At 41.7% G+C, this 19,144-nt stretch overlaps 1 protein-coding gene across 1 annotated transcript in view; it reads right to left on the reverse strand.

Annotated features, from left to right (window-relative positions):
- abcc9 (ATP-binding cassette, sub-family C (CFTR/MRP), member 9) overlaps positions 1-19,144 on the reverse strand; it is a gene marked incomplete at both ends in the record, with an annotated part of 48,605 nt that overhangs the window by 23,107 nt on the left and 6,354 nt on the right. The window contains 14 exon segments of the mRNA XM_079236156.1: positions 4,190-4,295; positions 5,750-5,822; positions 9,010-9,117; positions 11,283-11,391; positions 11,637-11,779; positions 11,882-11,922; positions 12,217-12,379; positions 13,236-13,370; positions 13,457-13,612; positions 15,015-15,179; positions 18,367-18,600; positions 18,603-18,635; positions 18,637-18,783; positions 18,979-19,080. Coding sequence (XP_079092282.1) covers positions 4,190-4,295; positions 5,750-5,822; positions 9,010-9,117; positions 11,283-11,391; positions 11,637-11,779; positions 11,882-11,922; positions 12,217-12,379; positions 13,236-13,370; positions 13,457-13,612; positions 15,015-15,179; positions 18,367-18,600; positions 18,603-18,635; positions 18,637-18,783; positions 18,979-19,080 — 1,715 coding nt within the window.

Here is a 19,144-nt window from a genome sequence, read left to right on the forward strand (position 1 = left end):
CTACACAAGATGAGCTCACTATTTATTTGCTAATAAATGAGCCGCCGCAGTTACATTTTTATTTTTCGATTTCTTTACTCTAGAATATGAGAAAAAAAAATCCTCTTAAATTTGTGAGTTTTATCAAGTAAATTTACAACTTTAATTTTGGAGATTTTATTCAGTTTTTTTTGGAATTGTATCTCCTCTAACTCCTCTGAAAGGAATTTATAAAATAAACATTAAATAAAATACTAAGATTAGACTGAGATATGAAGATGAAGACAGACTTTAATAATACTTTAAAATGCAGATCTGAGACTTTAAAGTGAATCAATGTTATTATACCTGCATTATTATTGTTATTGTTATGTGTCATGGTGCTGCATCTGTGTGCTCAAACATGTACGTCTACTTCACAGATCAGTACTCCGGTTCTAACCAGCTTTATAAATGCCACGCCCAAACATAAAAACATGAAAACAAAAGAAGAGGAGAGGATCACATCACACGCCACCACAACGTGAGCAATACTCAGAGATGAGGATGACATGATGATGATGATGATGATGGGTCGGGTAAACGATGAGCTGCAAATAAACAACAACAACGACACCAGCTGGAGCAACACAAACATAAATAAACAACAACAACGACACCAGCTGGAGCAACACAAACATAAATAAACAACAACAACGACACCAGCTGGAGCAACACAAACATAAATAAACAACAACAACAAGAGGAAACAACAACAACAACGACTGCAGCGCTTTGCTGGGAGTCTGATCCAGTTTATAGATCTCATCTCTGAAAGAGATCTTATATGTAAAATAAGATTATTATGCAATCAGTTACTTTGTATCCTGTTTGCATAATAATCTAATAATGTCTTCATCACGTATGAACTAATTAACATTATTATTAAAGACTGGCTTCTACTACCAACAGAGGAATATGTGATGCAATGTGGAGCAAACAATAAAATGCATGAACTCTTTATTTATTATAATACATATTATTATATAAAAATACCCTCAGTCAAAAAGTTGAACGCATTAAAAAGTAAAAACACGTATTTGAGTATATATATATGTATTGATGTGCATAATAAAACTGTTATTATTATCATGTTTGTTTGTTTGTTTAGAAAACGGACTCCCAGCATGAGGACGCAAAACAACAACAACAACAATCATCTCAGTGGGAGAAGACGAGCGATGAGCAGAATATGGTGAAGTCTAAAGGCCGCTGCTGTCGTTCCTGAACACACACACACACACACACACACACACACACACACACACACACACATAAAGATAATACATCCAGTGATATTACATCGTCCGTATGTGTGTGTCCACGAACAACAGCCTGAAATACTGAACACACTCTGAGGGCTTTCTTCTGACAGAGTAAAGATGGGGTTAAATCAGGCGACAGCAAGGAGGAGGCGAGGGGAAGGAGGGGTCAAGGGGTCAAGGGTCAAGGGGTCAAGCGGTCAAGGGGTCAAAGGGTCAAAGGGTCACTTCAGGTCTGAAGCCGGAGGCGGAGACGGGAGGAAGAGCGTCTACCTCCTGATGTCTTCGTCAGACTCCTCTTTCTCTGACCAACTGTCAAAGCCACGGCACGGAGTTAGAACGAGGCTAAACAACTGAGTGTATGCTTGAGGTTATGAAGGGGAGGATGAAATATACAGGGGGGGGAGGGGGGGAGGGAGGGAGGGAGGGAGAGACAGCGGAGAGGAGGACTTATCATTTGCTGAAAGAGAGACGTGGAAACATGGAAAGAGGGAGGAAGACGAACATAAAGATGGAAGACGTGTTTTCATGCCGAACTCCAGATAATGAAGCTGTTTCCCTGCCAACTGTTAATTAAATTACCCCCCTCCCACACACACACACACACACACACACACACCGTAATGTGTGTGTGATGCGTCACCCTCTGCCTCTGATAATCAGGCTTTGTGGCTTCTTCGACGCGTCTCATACTTCATGAGCACGAGGGCGTTGTGATTAATCCTGATTAATCCAGAAGGCCTTTGGTCTGCATGTGACCTCTGACCTGCGGAGTTTCATGAAAAAACATCTTGATGTTGCCTTCACTGAACTTAAGTAAACCTCTGGGTGTGTTCGGGACTATTTAAACGTCTTTAAGTTGAAAATATCTGAACTTTTTCTCGTTCAAAACGAGCACATGGAGCTCCTTAAGCCCGAGATGACGCCCCGTTAATGAGTCAGGGTGGATGGAGGGTGTTCAGTCTGTGGAAGTGATTGTGTTTGAGGACGACGGGGCCAAAGAGGAAGTACCTGAAGTTCCCCTCGTGGGCCGTCGCATAATCAGGCAGCCTGACACGGCAAGAAGGCGGGAGGTAAAGAGAGAGAAACCACACACACGTATATAAATATATATATATATATATATATATATATATATATATATACATATTTATGTATGTGCAGTCAACATGAGCAGAGGCCCAGATGTGCCAACACACACACACACACACACACACATACACACACACACATACACACACACACGCCTCAAAGGTTAGTGTGCAGCCCTGGAATGTGAATAAAATAAGATAAAGAAGAGACGTCTGATAAACATTCAGACGTCCTGGAAGAAAGAAATGAAACAACTGGAATTCCAGATGGAAAGAAATCGGGACCAAAACGTCTTCAGTAGTTTCTACAGAAGCTCGTCGTTTATGAAGAAAAACGGGATCATACTTTTTAAGTTTGGGCAGGTAATCTGTTTGCAGGTGTAATACTCATTCTGGCCACCAGGAGCATACATTTAATGTAAATTTAAGGTTTTTTCCACCTGATTCACAGGTGAAAAAGACTTTAGTTAAATGCAAAAACTAGAAATATTTTCTCAACCAAATGTCCAAAATGTCAACGCATCAACATTTTACCGTATTAGACATTTGTGCGAAATTGTAATAATTAGCATATCCATCTGAAACATTACTTATAGAATGCTGTCGTATCGTCTGATTCTGTAAAGATAACTTATATAATCCAACATCCCCACAGCTGTTAGACAGAAGCCAAAATTTAAATGAGAACATATATTTACAGATACATTTTATGAATGAAAATCTTTCCAGTGAGGCAGCAAATAGATTCAATAAACCAATTAAATCGTATTATGACCATCAGAGGAGAACATTTAATCATTCTGAAAACGTAATATCATAACATCTACAGTTATTACTAAGCTTTACCTTCAAATATAAAGGACGTACTGTGTGTAGTCAAATGTGTGATGCATGTAAAAAGAAAAGGGCATCCTCGTAAACACTACAATAAAACAAATATATACATATATTTGTCTGTTGAAACAAGGAAAAACAACAGATTTGATGAAGTGATGCAAATAAAATAGAAATATATAATAAGTTCACTGGAAAATGAATGACTTTATGTACATTCCTGCCTCGTGGTCGTTTTCCTCCGGATGGAAAACCCCCAAAAAACGTAATACTTCCAGTGAGGACTTTGGTGTTTAAGAGGGTTAGTTCCCCCAAAGTCACACAAAAACACTCAATAACGACAACTGTAAGGAACACAATTTGTGCTCTGGCTTTAGAAACAGTTTGAAGATCATTTTAGTTGTTTTCGTTGAATATTTTTCCTGCTTTAAGCTAAATTGAAGCATATCCCTCTGAAAATGTATTAATAAATTCCAAAACCAACGTGAGAGCTGTGTACAAAGACACAAAACAACAATTATGTGTCAGCTTCCACCTCGTTAGCATTAATATAGCATATAAATGAAGCCAACACTTATGCTAATTCCCTTAAAACATACACAGTTATTCCAATTATTAATGTTATTACAACTTGAACTAACCTTGTGATAACACCTTTACTGTCTGTCTTGCATTCTAATCCACCTTATTTTAAATACCTTTTATATTAAATCCACGCACAATGCAACTTCCTTCTTAACTCTGCAAGCCGCCTTCAAAATAAAAGCATCTTAAAACAGGAAACAAGGAAACATGCCACAAAAACAACCAAATTTATTGTCTAACTATTATTGTCAAACAGTTTCTAAAGCCAGAGAACAAATTCTGTTACTTACAATAACTAACCAGGTCAAATTACTGTTTCTGTCAGCGGAGTCCGGCGGCTTTAAAGAGAGCACAGCTAACAGCATTAATCCTGTGGAAAGCGTCGGTGGGATCTCTTACTTGCTCCAGAAGACTCTTCCGTCGATGGTCTGCATCTCGCCGAGCATCGCCAGCAGCAGGGAGGATTTCCCACAACCCACCTGGCCCACGACCATCGTCAGCTGACCTGAGCAGATGGAAGAAAAGGTTGATGTCGCCGGTGTCGTCCTCCTTATGATATAATGCACGTGGGGTTGCAGATATCTAACCCTAATGCAGCAGATTCAAATTGAATTTATATAAAAAAATGTCCGTTAAATATAATTTCAGTTTATACTAAACTCTTTTAATTTGTAAATATTGTATGCATGCTTGTAGAAAACACAATGCATGATAATGTCATACCCAAGTGAATATGAGAACTTGATAAATGCACATTGGGGCCGTGATAAATATTATATTTTTTTATCAAAAAGTGGGGTGACGGGTGAGAAAAGGTTGCATTAACCCTGATAACTGATATGATATTTCTGTCCACAACAACACAACGCTGACGAATCTCTCTGATAAAACAGGTGGAGAAAAGTCCTTCTTCCACTTCACACACATAAGATGGGCACAAACAGATTCCTAAAAGAAAAAACACACACACACACACACAAATCCTTGAAATTCAATCCCTCCAATGGCTTCGCTCATTCCTCGTCTCCTTAATTTAACCATCAGCTCGAAAACCCTTTAAAATAGTCCCTTAAAGACGTAAGTAACTCTCACAAATTAAATAACAGCAGTTTGTCTTAGTAGTAGCATGACACCCCCCCAAGGGGACGATGCAAGTGTGTGTTTGTGCGTGTGTGTGTGTGTGTGTGTGTGTGTGTGTGTGTGTGTGTGTGTGATATCTGACACGGACCATCTGTTGGCATTCACTTCAACGTGGCCTCCTGAGTCTTGGTATTTTCGTGGCATCTCTGCAGCGTTACCGTCATACTCTCTCTCAGCAGGTTGCTTCGCTCACATTTTAAGAGCGTTCTTTCGGCACCGACAGGAGTAGAAAGTGATAAAACTAGTGGAAAACATGGCCGCTGAGCCTCACAGGCAGGACTCTTCAGACCAGAGGTCCTCAAACAGCTTCTTGTGCTTCTAAAGTTACATAGAAACACGAGACTTTGGGGCCTCTTTGAGTTTATAGTCAGACAGAATTAGTATCATAGGGCGTCAAACGTTAAACACTTTGGTAGCTTTGCCTATAAACTGTACTTATACCTGTTTGTTGATATTATTGGCTCTATTGGTTAAAGACATTGGCTTTGTCAGAATTACCAACATTCTGAAACATATTTTAAACTAAATCTTTTCACTAAAGTAGTCTCGACTAAAAATTCTTCGAATGTCCTGAACCTGCATTCTCTCTAATGGCCAGCAGGGGACGACTCCTCTGGTAAACAAGCGGATTGTTTTACGAGTAGTTTTCAAGCTCAGTCAACGATTTCCGGCGCTACCTTTCTGTCTCTTTTTGCCCTCCGTGCAGACGGCTTCAACCACGATTTGTCAAAACTACACTAACGTAAAGGCCGAAATCTCGTTCCGTTGCCGACAGATTCTGACACAACAGTCGGATGTCTGGTTGGAGATTCGTCTCACCTGTGGGGATGCGGATGTTGATGTCTGACAGCGTGGACAGGTTGCTTCCCCAGGTGAAGGATCCATTGCTCACCTGAAGAAAAACGGTAAGAAATTCAATGCAAGATTGAACTGAGGAAAGATCCAATAACCCTCCAACAACGTGGGTTCCTTTAGTCTTTGCAGCTGAAACACGTGACTACTTCCTGTTTTCTGGTCACGTGTCGAGACACCATAGTAAATTACCCCATTTTGTGTCCTGGCCCAGAGTTTAAGAAAGCCTGACTTTGAGTTTGTTGGTGTAAAAGCTGAAGGCCACATGCCGAGCTCATGGCGGACCTAATTGCCGAGCCTAATTGCTCCCTGTGTCTGTGGTGTATAGAGCAAAAATGTAAGTCGCTTTGGATAAAAGCGTCAGCTAAATGAATTGTAGTGTAAATACAAAGGCTATTACACAAGAGGGTTCTGATCCAAACTCACTTCATTTGAAATTATGGCACAGTATTGCATTACAAGGCTTTCAAACTGCACAGTATACAACACTCTAGATTTAGAAATCCCATAAAATATCAACATCTGCAACAACCTTTGATTCTCGTCACAGTTTTTCTTGTTAAAAAGATGCACTCTTTTCAATCTGCATGCCCCCAAAATCCCCATAATTCCTTTCCAGCTCATGGTTGTTGTTGATGTTGTGTTGAAGGCTGACCATATACAACAGTGACATTCTGACAGTTCAGGAGCACGATTGTCAAGTTCAACTTCTACGCCGATGACGCTCTTATTTATATCTCCATCCGGTGCTTTGAGACACTAATAGATGTGAAGCAAACAGCAGTGTAACATGAAGGTGGGCCTGTTGTTGCTATTGATATATTAAGATGAGTATTTATGTGTATTTATGTGATGAACAGTAAGTGGTAGAAGGGGTTGGGATCCCTGTCCAGCGGCAGAGCAACATGGACCAGGACTTGGTATCTAATCCCTGTTCGGTGATCTATCACCCGGCTTCCTGCCGAGACTTCGTTTACATTCCTCCCATCCGCTGCATTTATTTGTTTATTTTATGTTTATTTTATCTGACAACCCCCTTCATTTTCCCCCACTGCTCCTTTCTCCCCACGACACGGATCCCAAAAGGCATGACAATATCTTTGTAAGCAAACCCTCGATAGGAATCCATATTTCAGTTTGTTTTAGTGATTTAGACGTTGGGGGGTGACTTTAAAATCTGATATTTCAAGTATCTGTTGCCGACATCAGACTTAAATCACCGGATAAACAAACATGCCACGTCAGCGTCACGGCCGCGGAGGGAAAACAGGGAAGTTTGTCAAACGCAGGATGAGATACGAAGAAAAGGAAAGCAGCAGCAGATACTATCCAGAAAGAAGACGGGAGGGAAAGAGAGCGGACGTGGAGAGGAGATCGTGTAGAATGGGGAGTGAAATATGGGAATCATTTATCATAAACATGGGGTTACGTGTGGGGTCACTGCTGTATTAGTTTAAAGAAACATCATTTATAATAAAATGTAAGAATCTGCAGGAAATGGTCCTGAACAGTTGTGTTCATACTTTAAATAGGATTCATGTGTGATTGTGTGCTCTATGTGGTTATCGTATAGCTCTTTTATGATTTCAAAACGTTTGTAAAACACTATATACATCAAATGCATTATTATTAAAATTATTAAAAACTGGTATCAGTCCCACATAAGAAATAACGGCAATATAAAAAACAAGCCACATCCATTTGTCACGTGGAAAATACAACATAAACTTATATTTTAAGATTTATAATCCTACAATTAAAGGGGAACTTCCCCTTTTTGAAAAACGAGTACAGACTGCTGCCCCCTGCTGGCATGGAGGGTTATTACTCTCCAACGGCTGTAGTCTCTCGTGGTGTGTTCAAGTGCAAACATTTTCACCACGACACGGCAACGTAAGACGACGCTGGTTCTTTTAAATGGTGGTTCGATGCCTGGGCCTCAAAGACTGGAAGGTTGTAAAGCCTTTGAGGCAAATGTGTGATATTGGACTAACTGGTAATACAACTGGGGCGCCGGCTGTTATTGCAGCTTATTCAATTATGATATTATGTACTTTTTTGTGTGTGTGTCCACATACTTTTGCCAATGTAAGTCATAGCATAAGAAAAGTGAATTAATTTTATTATTATTTAGATTTCGCTGTGCAACCCCGAAAAATGGCAATAAAATAATTATCAGGATGCTTAAATCGACTCTCTCTCCCTCTCTTTCTTTCTTTCTTTCTTTCTTTCTCTCCCTCTCTTTCTTTCTCTCTCCCCGACCCCCACAGGGATGAGACAGGAAGAGCCTTCACAGAGAGGCTGAGAAAGACCCTTCACAAGGCCCTTTAAGGGGCAACGGATTCTCGTGTGAATCCTACACTTCCTGAGAGGACACACACACACACACACACACACACACACACACACACACACACACACACACACACGTCACATGTATGATTCCACACACCCACAAATGACCCATGGATGCACAAACAGCGGAGATATGAAACAGCTGCTGACGTCTCTGCGAATGAACCGCGTGACGCAGGAGCTGCTTTTATAATAAATAAATATAACGTGAGATCAACACGTCCTTTAATGACACTTCGCTTTACACATCTCTTGTTAAATTATAATAATAAAGTGTGATCGTCAGAGTTAACAGCAGGCACTTTATTATGTCTCGCTTCCTCATTTTAGTTTTTTACTGTCACTAAAAAATGACTATAAAAATGGCAATAAATGTAATAAATGGTGTTTTCTGTTTTGCTTTCTATTCTCTGACAGTTTCTGTTTTTTTTTGGGTGCACTCGAGCATAAAATCTTGATGAAAATAAATTGATATTATTTGTTTAAAATCAGTTAAATGACTTTCTATAAATGACATTTCTATTAACGGCCTCCTCTTCTATCTCCAGTTCCATCAAACCGCCAACTCATCCCTCTGCTCACTAAGCTCGTCACTTTGGGGAGCTGAGTCCATCGCTCCTGAATGTGCCGCCGCTCTCAGAAAAGAAACCTCGTGGACTAGCAGGAAGGAAACGGCGGCGGCGCGCCAGAAAGGAAAACGCTCATTATTCCCCTAATCCTGAACAAGATAGTTAAGACTAAAAAGTCTTCAACCTTCTGAACCGTTAACCTTGGACACTGGTAGCTGAGTCCTTGGTTTCTTTGAGAGTTCAACCCTCCCTCCTCCTCCTCCCTGCTTCATCATTCCCCAACAAGTGACCTTTGACCCTGACCTTCACGGCCACATCCTCCGTCTCCGAGGGTCTCAGCTGCCGCCGGGTCGGCTGCTCGTAGTTGTCCATCTGGTAGCGCATCGGCTGCTTCCTGTTGATGGCTTTGGTCTTGGAAAAAGAGAGAGATTTGACGTTAGAGTGCATTTCACCGACAAAATGGAGACTTTTTGAGTTCCTCTGGGGAGCAGGAGAAGTGCAGGAGTTCCCTCAGATAAATATACGGCCAGAGGATGTTGGGTTTATACACATTCTGACCAATGGATTTCCATGACTTTTCCATGACCGTACGAACCCTGTATATATAAATATATATATATATATATATATATGTAAATATATATATGTATATATATATATATATATGTAAATATATATATATATGTAAATATATATATATATACATATATACACACGTTTTCAAAATATCTGCCCGTTACTTTTCAAGTCAAGACTTTTCCATGACATTCAATGTCCCGTTAAAAGACGACAGGGTTCATACACATTTTGACCAATGGATTTCCATGACTTTTCTAGGTTTTCCATGACCGTACGAACCCTGTATATATATATATATATATATATATATATATATATATATATATATATATATATATATATATATATATATATACGTATATATATATATATATATATATATATATATACGTATATATATATATGTATATAAGTATATATATATATATGTATATACGTATATATATATATACGTATATACATATATATATATATACGTATATATATATATATATACGTATATATATATATATATATATATATATATATATATATATACGTATATATATATATATATATATATATATATATACGTATATATATATATATATATATATATATATATATATATATATATATATACACACGTTTTCTAAATATCTGCCCGTTACTTTTCCGTTACCGCCGCAAATATGTGATTTATTAAACACAATGGTGGTTCAACCTAGCGTTAATCCAGTGTATGACATCTGTAAAAGTCTTCTAGAATACAGGAAGTGGTGTGTGGACATTTCCTCTTGACAAACGGAGGAATTGGGTAGTTGGTATTAGTGCTGACGGCTGAGCAGAGGACACTTGAGGTCACAGAAAGTCACATTAGTTGAAGCAGCGTTTGATGAATTTAGCCATTTTGTAGCCACTTAGCTGCCACATGTCCTGGTGAAAAATAAATAAAAATGTGAGCCTTGAAAATGACCACTTTGAGTTTGTTATGGCTTCATAAAATGAACTTAATGCAGCTTTCATACTGGGTAGAAGTAATAAAATAATATAAAATGAATAAAATAACAACCAGACCCTGTTAAATAATACATTCAAAGAATTATATCCATGATAAAAAGTGTTCTGCGTTGCCATTGTGCCTCTCAATCCGATTTGAAAACCATTAAAGGTCCGTGAGTCGCTGGGCTCCGACGCCAGCGCGCTAATCCCTCTGCAGCAGAACTGTCGTCATGTGACTCAGACGGCTGAAACCTCAGACAGGAGCGGATTAAAGTCTGGGTGCCGATGTTCTGCAGAACATAACAATTAGTCCCCAGGAAATAACACGACAATCTGAGTTGACGTTAAAATGTCAAAATCACTCAACGTATGAAGTCTGCTCTATGAATACATGAAAACGCTTTAAGCTTTAAGCGCTCAGCTCGTCGTGTTTGAAACAAAGTGGCATGAGTCGAGTGACATTTAGCTACATTTAGTGACATTTGAACTTGTTGGTTGCTGCACGTGTGTTGAGGGGAAGAGTCCCTCCCAAATATCCAGCAACGACTGAAAAGGTTTGGTTTATCCTCATTAAATTATTGATTTATTGTCGTAATATCATGTTTCTTTCAGTAACGTTTGTGCGTTTCGTTTGTGCGTCAGCTCGTCCGACAGAAGACTTTTTAATCCACGTTTTTACGATACGTTTAGGATCCCGGTGGTTTTTACCACGCTAGCATTAGCGTTAGCATTAGCGTTAGCATTAGCGTTAGCTCGTCTCTCAGCTCCTCCAGGACGTCCTGCAGCCCCTGAACTGCGTCGGAGAAACTCTGATATTTAACCTGAACATGTCGTGTTTTATCCACAGTCCGTTTGTTTTTGGTATAAAAAACGCTTCACCTTCACTTTCGACCCAACATTTTCCTTCGTCGTCGTTTCTGATGTCTGCAGACGTCCGTACACGTCATCGTGAGACGGAACAAATCCGTCCGAGCTATTAAAAATGTGTCGATTGATCGGGTTTCATTAACACTCACCCCACCCAGGTTTTTTTTTCCAGCTTCCATGGAAACGCACATGTCTCCGTTTCTCCAGCTGTCGTCTCCGATTTCGTCGCTCTGCAGAAACTCGCCGAGCTTCTGGACGCTGTGAGACACACACACACACACACACACACACATACTCAGATTCAGTCCACGAATACGAGTGATTGTGACGATACCAGTAATCTCTCGGGAGTTTAGAGTTTCTCTTCACTTGCTGTCACATTTCCTCCGTGTTCCTTTACTTAGATTCGCCCTAGTGCATCTTCCTGGTTCAGTCAAGTCGGCCATTGCAAGTCCCCAGTAACCGGCGGTTTTATGACATTAACGTCGCCCGCTGTCGCTCACCTGACCAGCGCCTTGACGGCGAACCGGACCACCGTGGAGAGCAGGAAGAGAGGGGTGACCAGGATGTGGAACAAGGCCAGAGCGGCGAAGGCCTCAGAGGGAGTGGGACCGGTTTTATGCAGGTAGTGGTGCGTCACAAACGTCTGCGAGACAAGAGTTTAGGTTCGGCAACCCTCGCCGATATTGATAAATCATATCACAGTTGAAAAAAAAAGACTAGATGTAGATGTTGGAAGTCGTCTTACCGCGAGAACGGCAGCGATGGGGATGGCGGCGTTCATGAAGACTGCACAGGGAGAGAAAACGGGTGTCATTGAACCTGTGAGCTTAACTATGGGATCTTCATCGGTGATGTCGATATGTATTTAATATAACGACTCAGCAGGACCCACAGGTGTGAGAGTGGGTCACCAAATTAATTTGCGTCGATCGGCGGCTGCGGCAGTTAATTTACCGATAGCAAGTTTGCAGCTTTGATTGCAGCGAGGGCGTCTAATCTATTTCCTCTTTTCCACAAACAGCCATCAATGCAATCGACACAATCCAAACTCAGGTCTCGGGTTTCTGGTTTTCCTCTTACTGGACATGGACGTGAAGAAGGCGAAGGTCTTGAGGCTGGTGAGCTCTTTGCCTCTGGTGTCCTCCACGCTGTCGCAGAAGATGTTCTCCCAGGCGTACAGCTTCAGCAGCTTGATGCCCTTCAGGATCTCCGTGGTCTTCTTCAGACGTTCCGTGGAGTGCTCCTTGAAAAATGATCACATAGCCATACAAGACAAATTAAAACATCATTTGATCACATTGAACCAATAATGATCCACAGAAACTTTGGTAAGAATCGGACCCAGCGCTTAGGAGGAGTTGGCAAGAATGTGTTTCTCACCAAATTCAAAATGGCGGAAAATCTAAGTAGGCCCTTTGAAAACTGTTGAACCCATATGAGCTCTATGGCAGATATTGCTATAAAAACTGTATAATTCACTTCTTCATATACTCATAACCAGTAACATATTCACACATCTGAACACACAACTCATATTATACTCTTTTATTATAACACCAACATTATTCAAATAGCCCTAGTGGCTGCAGAGATATACCTTTTTTTGTTTGGGTGTGCAATTTTCGAGCAGAGGCCTAAACGTAGGTGGGTTTTCAAAAGGTTCTCTAATACCTTTTTTGTAGAGCAGACCCACCCGGACATGTGTGCCAAATTTAAAGTCAATCGGTCATAGTTGGCAAAGTGTGGGCTTTCACAACTAAAGGGGGCGCTATAGAGAAATGTTTTCCGACGTTTGCCCGACAACCCAATCAGATTGGTATTTTCGCCGAGTCTGATAGGTGTGGACATTTTGAATAATGAAGGTTTAGCCCAAGCACCTCTTTTCCCTACACAAAGGAGGCAAAGAAGAAGAAGAAGAAGAAGAAGAAGAAGAAGAAGAAGAAGAAGAAGAAGAAGAAGAAGAAGAAGAAGAAGAAGAAGAAGAAACGATAGAATAACAATAGGTCCTCCGCTCTGACTACGTCAGTGCTCGGGCCCTAATAACGGACTCACATCGGGACCTTCTGCGATTTTGTATACGGTGCATTTCTTCTGCTTACCAGCGAGCTTTTCTGTGTGTCGGCCAGCTTTGTGGCGATGAGGTACTGGACCGGAGCCAGCAGGACGATGACGGACGCCCCGACCAAAGCACTCCAGCCCAGCAGGTAGTACAGCAGGATCACGCCCATCACGATCTGCAGGGACAGAGCGGACAAGTCTTCACCCCGAACGTCACCGCGGGGGAATGAACACGGCCCTGAATGTGAAAGGAGGCGCCCACCTGGACGGGCATGGCCCACAGGTTGGGGCAGAGGAAGAGGAACCACATCAGCTGGTTGGTCTCGATGGCGACCAGGTTGTTGATCTGCCCCAGCGTCATCTCGCCCATCGACATGTTGGAGGTGGACAGACGCAGCATCTTGTTGTAGATCATCGCCTAGTTGAAGAAAGGGACGCGTAAACATGCACCATTAACGCGAAAGGTTCGGTGCAACGAGGTACTTCTACGTAGTCGGTGTATTAGTACGGTAGTACAGAAGTACTACTTTAGGTGAAAGCATACATAATGCTATAGAGGAATAAAAACTGCAATATCTGACTCTCAAATGTTGTAGAAGAGTACAAGAATAAAAAGTGACTCAAATTACACTGAAACACAGTACTTTACGAGTACTTTAATGTACTTTGGAGCAGTGGCAGTATTAGTACTTGTGGCCACAGTAGGAGCAGTAATACTACTCGCGGTACTACGGTTTGTAAACGATGGTTCTTGATGATGAAGATCAGAAACTCGTTGATCTGGTTAAAAACTGAAGCTCTTCCCACGTTCACTTCCTGTCTGACGATCAGCAGCTCGTCAATACAGTGAAATTACAAATCTGATTAAATGTGGTAAACCTCTAACGAAAGTGACGTTTTATTTTGAAAGAACAGATTCCATGTCTTTCACTCATAAATAAGAGCTATACAAAGCACTGCTGTGGGCGTGTTCTAGACAACTAAAAGAGTCAATATCAGAACACTTTGACCTCTTTATATTTATGTCTGACTGGGAATTGAAGCCACGGGACTCCATTGACAAAAACAGTATTTTTACCTCCCAGAACACAGGAGTTGGTCTACCGCTGCCTCCATTGGTTAGTTAGTGTTATTGTGTGACTTTGGTGAATCCGAATGAACCCTTCAACACCCCAAAGTCACACAACCGACCAATGGAGGCAGTAGTAGACCAGATACTCCATGTTCTGGGAGGTAAAATTACAGTTTTTGTCAATGGAGTCTTGCGTCTTTGAAGAGAGCTGAGAAAACGGCTTCAGTTCCTCTCTGACAGCAACGTAAAGAGGTGAAAATATTCTAAATATCGCATTACTGTAGTAATACACTGATTATGGAGAAGTACCTCGTACAACCACTGATCACTACTCTCCCTTTAATATGTTACACCGTTTTATTACACAATGTACTACATCTTATTTCTATAATAAGGAGGACAAACATGAAATGAAATGACTCCTATAGATATGATTCTGGTGTATGCTGCTGTAGTAGATGGCATCATATTACTCTTAAGGTACTATACTTTGCTTTAGACGATACTGCACTTAGTGCTTTTAGTTTAAGTACTTCACTGGGCATAATATTAAGTTCAACTGCTCTTCTATAGTTTATATTCTTATACTTTTCCATCATTTATGTTTTGCTCTTCTCTGCGTATCTTATTATTGACTTCAACCAGGAAACCTGTCGTCTCGCCCGATAACTGAAGTACTCTCATACTGCACAGCGGTATACGGCACAACGAAGCACCCTGACTTCAGCGTGCGGGACGCGTCGCTCACCAGCAGGGCTCCCCGCAGGTTGATGCCGGTCTCTATGGTTACGTAGTACGAGGCCTGCAGGAAGGTCCTCTGCAGGACCAGAGCCAGGAAGAGCAGCACGGCCAGGACGGAGGTGTCCTGCAGCAGCTCGGTGGAAGACATGAAGTGCACGCCGAAATGTTGCTCCTGCAACAAAGAACACACACACACACACACACACACACACACACACACACACACACACACACACACACACACACACACACACACACACAAACAAGATACGTGAAGTTTATTCTCTGCACGCAGGTAGAAACATGCATCGAGAGAACCTCCTGGGTGACATTTGAGTGGATGTTACTCGTCGGCCAAGTAGCAGAAAAAAACAGCAGTTCCTTTAAGTGGCCACTCGAGGCTCCAGAGAGTCCATCCCCATAGACCTCCGTGAAAAAATGAGCAACTTTGCAGAAGAAATAAACATGTTTACAGCCTGGTTTTAAATTGTATTGAGACGTAAAGTTCAACCAGTGGGACTGTTTTATGGAAATATTGGGGGGTTTTTCCGCGATATTTGTATCAATGTGAGGAGATACCTTGATTTGTCACATATTTATTTTGATTATCCAAAAAATTGACATTTTGACCATATGCACAGCCGTCAAATATATTACGCATATTATTATTTTAATTGTTTTCACATATTCATTGTATTTTCTCCATTTTGTATTTAGGATTGTTGTCTATTATATAAAAAATGTCAATATTTTCTTTTTAATTTTCTTGTATTTTATATCTGTTTCTTGAACATATTTATCTAGTATTATTTCGTATTCTTTATTCTTTCTTTTTTTTGTTTCGTGTATATATCTTTGTAGAATTTTTTTCATATTTTCAGTTTCTTGTAAATATAGTTTTTCAATGTATTTTTCATATTTTCTTTTTTTTCAAATGTATATGGATGTTTCTTGTCAGTATTTTTTCATATTTTTACTGAATTTGTCCTCTACTCTATATTGATTTCGCAATACTTACTTGTATTAATATCCATCTATTTTTATGTTGTGCACCAACACACCAAAGCAAATTCCTTGTATGTGAAAAGCTACTTGGCAACAAACCTGATTGATTGCGATAAAGCCGACTCACATCACTGTGAAATAATATGTATGAATTGTTTAACATATACATGCTACGTGTACGAATCTCACACGCACACACACACACACACACACACACACACACACACACACACACCAAAAAAGCTCCGCCTGACGCTCAGCAGGCCTTCCCTCAGTTAAAGTGTGAGGTGAGTGGGGAATTTTCCACGTCACTCATGCATGCAGCGCTGCTCTGTCTCCGCTGCCCATTGCACCCACTTTAACACCCGTCTGCACCTCCCGCTCAGCAGCAGCTGAATTAACAACGTCCAGCCAAATGGACTCGTGACAATACACACTGCCATCCCAGACGCGTCTGCTCTGCCTCTGCTACCGCCTCGCTCTGCGTCCTGACCTTTGGAGGAGGATTTAAGAGGAGTCGATGTCTGCGATCAGCTCTGCCAGCAACGCTTCCTTTCGCCAAATGTGCCGTCTGTACGAGGAGTCTGCTTCCTGTCAGCGTCTGCTACATCCTGTCCACCGCGCTGTCATGGCTACATGTGCCGGTTATCGTAGTGGAATAGTTACAACAGATACTGATGCATCTGGAATAAAGTCAATATTTTGTGCAGATAATCAATGAAGTGTAAACACGTGTTTAAGTTAGTGTCACTGGTCTTTTGGTGAAGTCTTAAAGTCTTTCTCAGCTTATTTTTGTTGATCGTGCTGAAGTTTGAAAACCAACAAGCTGATGCAAAAGTTTAAATCCCTTAACTTCCTTAAGGAAAGTCTTTGATTGGTCCTTTTTTGCAGATTGGAGTCAGTGTTGGCATCAAAAGTCAGTTTGTCATCCGGGACGCTGGCCAAGAACCTATATCGCCAAAAAAAAATCATTACATCTTTCTGTTAAATAAATGTATAAACCATGAAGTCCTCACGTTTACTGTACATTAATTCATCATTCTCTAACGTTCTCTAATACTGTAAACAAGATTATGCACGTGTGTTCTTGTGCTTCTATCTTTGTTTGAGTTTTGGACTTCGACCCTTTGGACATTCCTAGAAAGTGAGGACATTTTTAAAAGTGAAATATATGTTGGCTCGCGCTTCTGTAGTGATTTTAGAAGGTGTGTGTGTGTGTGTGTGTGTGTGTGTGTGTGTGTGTGTGTGTGTGTGTGTGTGTGTGTGTGTGTGTGTGTGTGTGATGACATTTCAGACTCTGTGTCGTTCTCACGTCCTGGTGGTGACATGATGAGTGCGACCCGCGCCCTCGGTGACATCACACTGGGAGTGAGTCATTCATTGGTTGACTGGACCACCCAACATCCGACCCTATTTGTGTGTGTGTGTGTGTGTGTGTGTGTGTGTGTGTGTCTGTGTGTGTGTGTAAGTGAAGACGACTCGCGGCGTTGCACTGGACCGTTTAATAAGATTATCTCATGTCAACACTTTGAGACTTTGGTCGCGTTGGCAGCTTCAGTAACTTCAGAACCAAACATGGGTTTGAACTTCCAGAGTGATTTCTCTGAAGGGAAATGAATGACGTTTCACATTGTAGTCACAGTCTGTAGTCATCGCACTCACTGAGGGCCACCACAAGACCAAGACTTTGAGGGGTTGTGACCAAGACCATTGTCCTGAGACCAAGACCAGTGTTCTGAGACCAAGACCAGAGTGTCCTGAGACCAAGACTTTGAGGGGTTGAGACCAAGTCAAGACCAAGACCAGAGTGTCCGAGACCAAGATAAGACCTAGACTTTGAGGGGTTGAGACCAAGACCAGAGTGTGAGACCAAGACTTTGAGGGGTTGAGACCAAGACGAGACCAAGACCAGAGTGTATCCGGACTGAGACAAGACCAAGACTTTGAGGGGTTGAGAACCAGTAAAGAGCGAGACCAGAGTGTATCGAGACTAAGATAAGACCTTAAAGTTGAGAAACCAAGACCAGAGTGTCCTGAGACCGAGATAAGACCAAGACTTTAGGAGTTGAGACCAAGACCAGAGTGTCCTGAGACCAAGACTTTGAAGGATTGAGACCAAGACCAGAGTGTCCTGAAACCGAGACTTCGAGGAGTTGAGAACAAGAGCAAGACCAGAGTGTACAGAGACCGAGATAAGACCAAGACTTTGAGGGGTTGAGGCCAAGACAAGAGTGTCAGACCAACACTTTGAGGGGTTGAGACCAAGTTGAGACCAAGACCAGAGTGCATCCAGACCGAGACAAGACCAAGACATAATGACAATATCATAATATCAACATTAGGCTCGCACTTACGCCGGCCGTTGAGGTACTGGTGTTGGTCCCCTGGTACTTCACGATGCCGGAGATGCAGAGCGGCCCGGCGAAGCCCAGCAGGTCGGCCAGGTAGCGTAAGGTGCTGCTGAGCAGGATGGGACGGCCGAACGCTCGGTACATGGAGCGCCAGATCGACGGGGCGCGGTTTGGATCCTCGGGTGTCTGCGTGGAGCGAGAGAAATCAAATGGGTTATTACTGCAGGAAAACCACAATGCATTAGGGGTAGATCAGGTTCAGGGGGTCCATCCGCTCACCCTCTGATCCTCGTAGGCGTCTTTGAGCTGGAGGTAGTTGGTGAGGGCCCGCATGGCGATGGGCAGCTTGCCGATCTTCTTCAGCTCGATGGGCCTCTTATGGGCTCCCATGATGAGAGGATTCATCCACCAATATGTTGCCTAAAAATATGGAATTCATCATTTACTCCACTGCCAAGGATTTTGCTGCTGTTGCCGATATTGATGATGAGACCTGAACATTAACAGACACTTCTAACTTGTTACTTGTGGCCTAAAAAGTTGAATTGGGTAAATTTTTCCTTGTTTTTTCAGACTATCCTGATCGTCAATATCAATAAGTGGGCTTCGGTCTACCTTGGACAGCAGGTTGACAAACGGCTGCAGAAAGCGAACCCCCAAATCCTGCAAATCTTCTGGAGGTTTCACCTTTTGGGGGTTGGCGAAGAACACATATTTCTACGGGGGGGAAAAAGGGACAAAATTAATACAAGCAATGCAATGCAATTTCCGAGGAAATGGC

This window comes from Taurulus bubalis (assembly GCF_910589615.1).
Source record: "Taurulus bubalis genome assembly, chromosome: 20".
NCBI lineage: Eukaryota > Metazoa > Chordata > Actinopteri > Perciformes > Cottidae > Taurulus > Taurulus bubalis.